Source organism: Sinocyclocheilus grahami, unplaced genomic scaffold, assembly GCF_001515645.1.
Source record: "Sinocyclocheilus grahami isolate Dianchi unplaced genomic scaffold, SAMN03320097.WGS_v1.1 scaffold888.1, whole genome shotgun sequence".
NCBI classification, from domain to species: Eukaryota; Metazoa; Chordata; class Actinopteri; order Cypriniformes; family Cyprinidae; genus Sinocyclocheilus; species Sinocyclocheilus grahami.
Genome location: NW_015506067.1, coordinates 1023490 through 1026781, shown reverse-complemented (window position 1 = coordinate 1026781; position 3292 = coordinate 1023490). Strand labels below are relative to the sequence as shown.

Here is a 3292-nt window from a genome sequence, read left to right as displayed (position 1 = left end):
CTATCTATCTATCTATCTATCTATCTACCTACCTATCTATCTATCTACCTATCTACCTATCTATTTATCTATCTATGCTATGCTGGAGCGTGATCATAGCTCCGGTGCTGCTGTCATTAAAGCAAAAGAGGCAAGCTAAATAGTTGAGATACCCCTCGCTTCAGACTGTAGCGCGGTGACGTCACGTTTATACGTCACGTATGTGTTTACCGCGCATGCGCAAAGTGACGTAAGGTATGTCTATAACACGCATGCGCGTTAACGTGGTGATAGCGCATGCGTGTGTAATTTGCATTGCGTGGTGACGCAACACGTCACTAAAACGCATGCGCATACTTAACAGAATACTCTAATAAAATGTATAAGTATTTAAAAAACCGCTAAGGTGAAAAAGAAGAAGAAGAAAACCCCCAGTAAAATGTAGTACAGCACATATCTAGGCTTTTAATTATGTATCATCTGAGATAAAATTATACGGAAATTACAGTTTATTCTAATATCTGTGTAGTATTTTATTCACAATTTATTAACATTCTGTTGCACTATACTTCACTGTGTATATTGTAACATTACTCTACACTTTAATGGCACCTTATATATTTCTTATTTTAATCTTTCCTCTGTCATGGTTCTTGTTTATTTATTTATTTAGTATAATTATAGACATGTTTCTGTTACTTTGGCAATTCTGCATGTGAAATATTTAAGCCAATAAAGTATTTTTAAGTTAAATTGACTACATACTGTATATTTTCAGTCTGCATCCCATTTTATGCATGGTGCCTCCAAAAACCAAACTGATAACAGTGATCTTTTTTTTTTTATTGCAAAGAACAAAACAGAAAATATAATTGTGTGTATATATTAAAACTATAAAGAAAGAAAAGAAAAGAGAAAGAAAAAACAATTGCATCTACACGTTCTGAAATACACCTCCATCATTAATAAAACAATCAACTGAGCAGTAGCCCTCAAAGTCTTTGAAGGAATAAAACGCACGCAGGACTTCCCACCATAGCCACCATAGCCACCATAGCCAGGTGGACAGTCTTTAAATGTTTCGACAGTGGGTCAGTGAATATGGCACCCGGAACTTCTCTCTGTATCCTCCAGTTCACATTATTCATTATTAGGCATGTTTTCGTTTACTGATAAAATGAGCCAAAAAAAGAGGTTTAACTCAGACTGAAAAGTCATATTAAAAACGTTTGTCAAGTCAAAATTTAGGTTGGTTTGGCTTGAGAAAGCATAGCCTGAAAGTTTGAAGGTTTTTTTTATTATTATTTGAAAGTTTTACAGTTGAGGGCAATACAGTCTACCAGAAAAAAACCAAAAAAACAGACAGATAGATGAGAGGAAACAGACAGACACTCAAATACTTTTTACAGTACTCACTACACGTTAGAGTTAAAGAACTTACTGTCTAGCCACATGAAGTGGGCCTCTTCTTTGAATTTTGTCTCACTGGCAATGTCCCTAAAAAGCTTGCACGTGAGAGAAAGTCTCATAAAGGCCATGTCTCTGTCGTCTGAGACCACTCTCAACAGGATCTGCCCGAGGATCTCCAGTGGCGTCTGTCCAAAATAACCAAGTCAGTCTAATAGTGGCAGAACAGTAGCAGCAATGAAAATGAGAAACATCTTTGCATTTTAAATTGCATTCGTCTGACCAAACAGTGCAAGTGAGGAATCTGTGTTGAAAAGCAACCAATAAAACCGGCATTTTTCCTCATTTGAACACAAGCTCCTTATAAAATAAAATGTAAAGATTTTATATTGCCTTTCTATTGTAATAAAGCTGCATGACAATTTGTATGTGCAATTGCCATATGCATACAGCATCATACATGTTGTGTGCTTGCAAACACTTCAGGTATGTTTTGAAAGGGCCGCTAGGGGACTTTTATTTTGACAGCGCGCTTGTAGTCAGAGCGTCTGATGTTTGTGTTGTTTTCTGCTCGTCCTCAGAGTCAGACTGCAGCGATGCGCTTCATCCGAGTCTGTTTTTATCTCCTAAACCCATCGATCACAATATTATCGTGATTTATCCATCAATATCTGCTTTTGCTCATCGATGGTCGTAAAATGGCGAGCTCTTTCTCCAGACCTTCAGCTCAAGGAGGCACAGGTTTGATATTACGTTATTGTTATTCTGCGTTATTTTGTTTATATCTCACTGAAATGACTGAAACTTTGACGACAGATGTGTGTCTTTGTAGATATCAATGTGTGTGAGGTTACATGATCAGGTCTATCGTCAGGATTGAGCAGCAGGCTGTCAAACCATTGAACAAACATATTCAGTGTCACATGGTTATAATAAAAATGCTTAATAATAAGATATTTAATAATGCTAGACAATAAATATCCATGTAAATCCATTAATTAAAAATATATATTTCATTAATCTACATTTAGCACTTATCCTATAAATATTTTTTTAATTATATCTCCATGGTAGCAATAGTTTAGTCAAAATACCATAGTAAAACTACATTATAGTAGCTATGTTAACGGGGCAAAAGTAAAGGTCACCATTGTCATTTTTAAAGTTGTAACTTTATAATTTTGATGGGATTCAAACCTCCATTTTTATGCTACCGGCCCAGATATTTAACCACTAATTCATCCCCCTCATTCATCCGTGTGTCTCTTCAGAGACGGAGCGTCTGCTGGCCCCTGTGATGGGATACGGCTCCGGCGATCTGAACAGTGGGTGTCACGGCAGCCCTCCCGCCCTGGACGTGAGCATGCCGGGGTCACGGCCGCGGGCCGAGGAAGCGGAGGAGGCCCTGAGGAGGAAGCTGAAGTACTTCTTCATGAGCCCGTGTGATAAATACCACGCCAAAGGCCGCAAACCCTTCAAACTGGCCCTTCAGCTGCTCAAGATCATCATAGTCACTGTACAGGTATAAAACCACTGAGATCAGCCTCCCTCCCACACCAGCATCAACCCTGATATCTATCACATTACTCCTCATGTAGCACTCATCCAAAGTTACATAAGCCACTCGTTATTACTTGATTGCTTTCAAACAGTGAAAGAGGCTATTAGAGTCATTTGCTGAGATTTGTAACATTATGCTACTGTTTTACTGTAGTTAAATTCCTATAGTTGCAGCATCATGTAACTGAAAACTTGCTAGTCCAAGATGACTGCAGGATCAGTCAGTGTAACGTATAAAAACTGCTGTCTGCACCTTTAAATGCACATAATATATTTTTAATAATATGCATTAATGGCTCTGTCTGTCTCTGTCTGTGTCAGCTGGTGCTGTTCGGTCTCAGTAATC

The 3292-nt window shown here is 38.2% G+C and overlaps 1 protein-coding gene across 1 annotated transcript in view; it reads left to right on the top strand.

Annotated features, from left to right (window-relative positions):
• The first annotated feature begins 1932 nt into the window (after positions 1-1932).
• The window catches only part of mcoln1b (mucolipin TRP cation channel 1b), a 13627-nt gene continuing 12267 nt past the window's right edge, over positions 1933-3292 (top strand). Inside the window, 3 exon segments of the mRNA XM_071582330.1 lie at positions 1933-2127; positions 2658-2908; positions 3268-3289. Coding sequence (XP_071438431.1) covers positions 2085-2127; positions 2658-2908; positions 3268-3289 — 316 coding nt within the window. The 5' untranslated portion in view covers positions 1933-2084.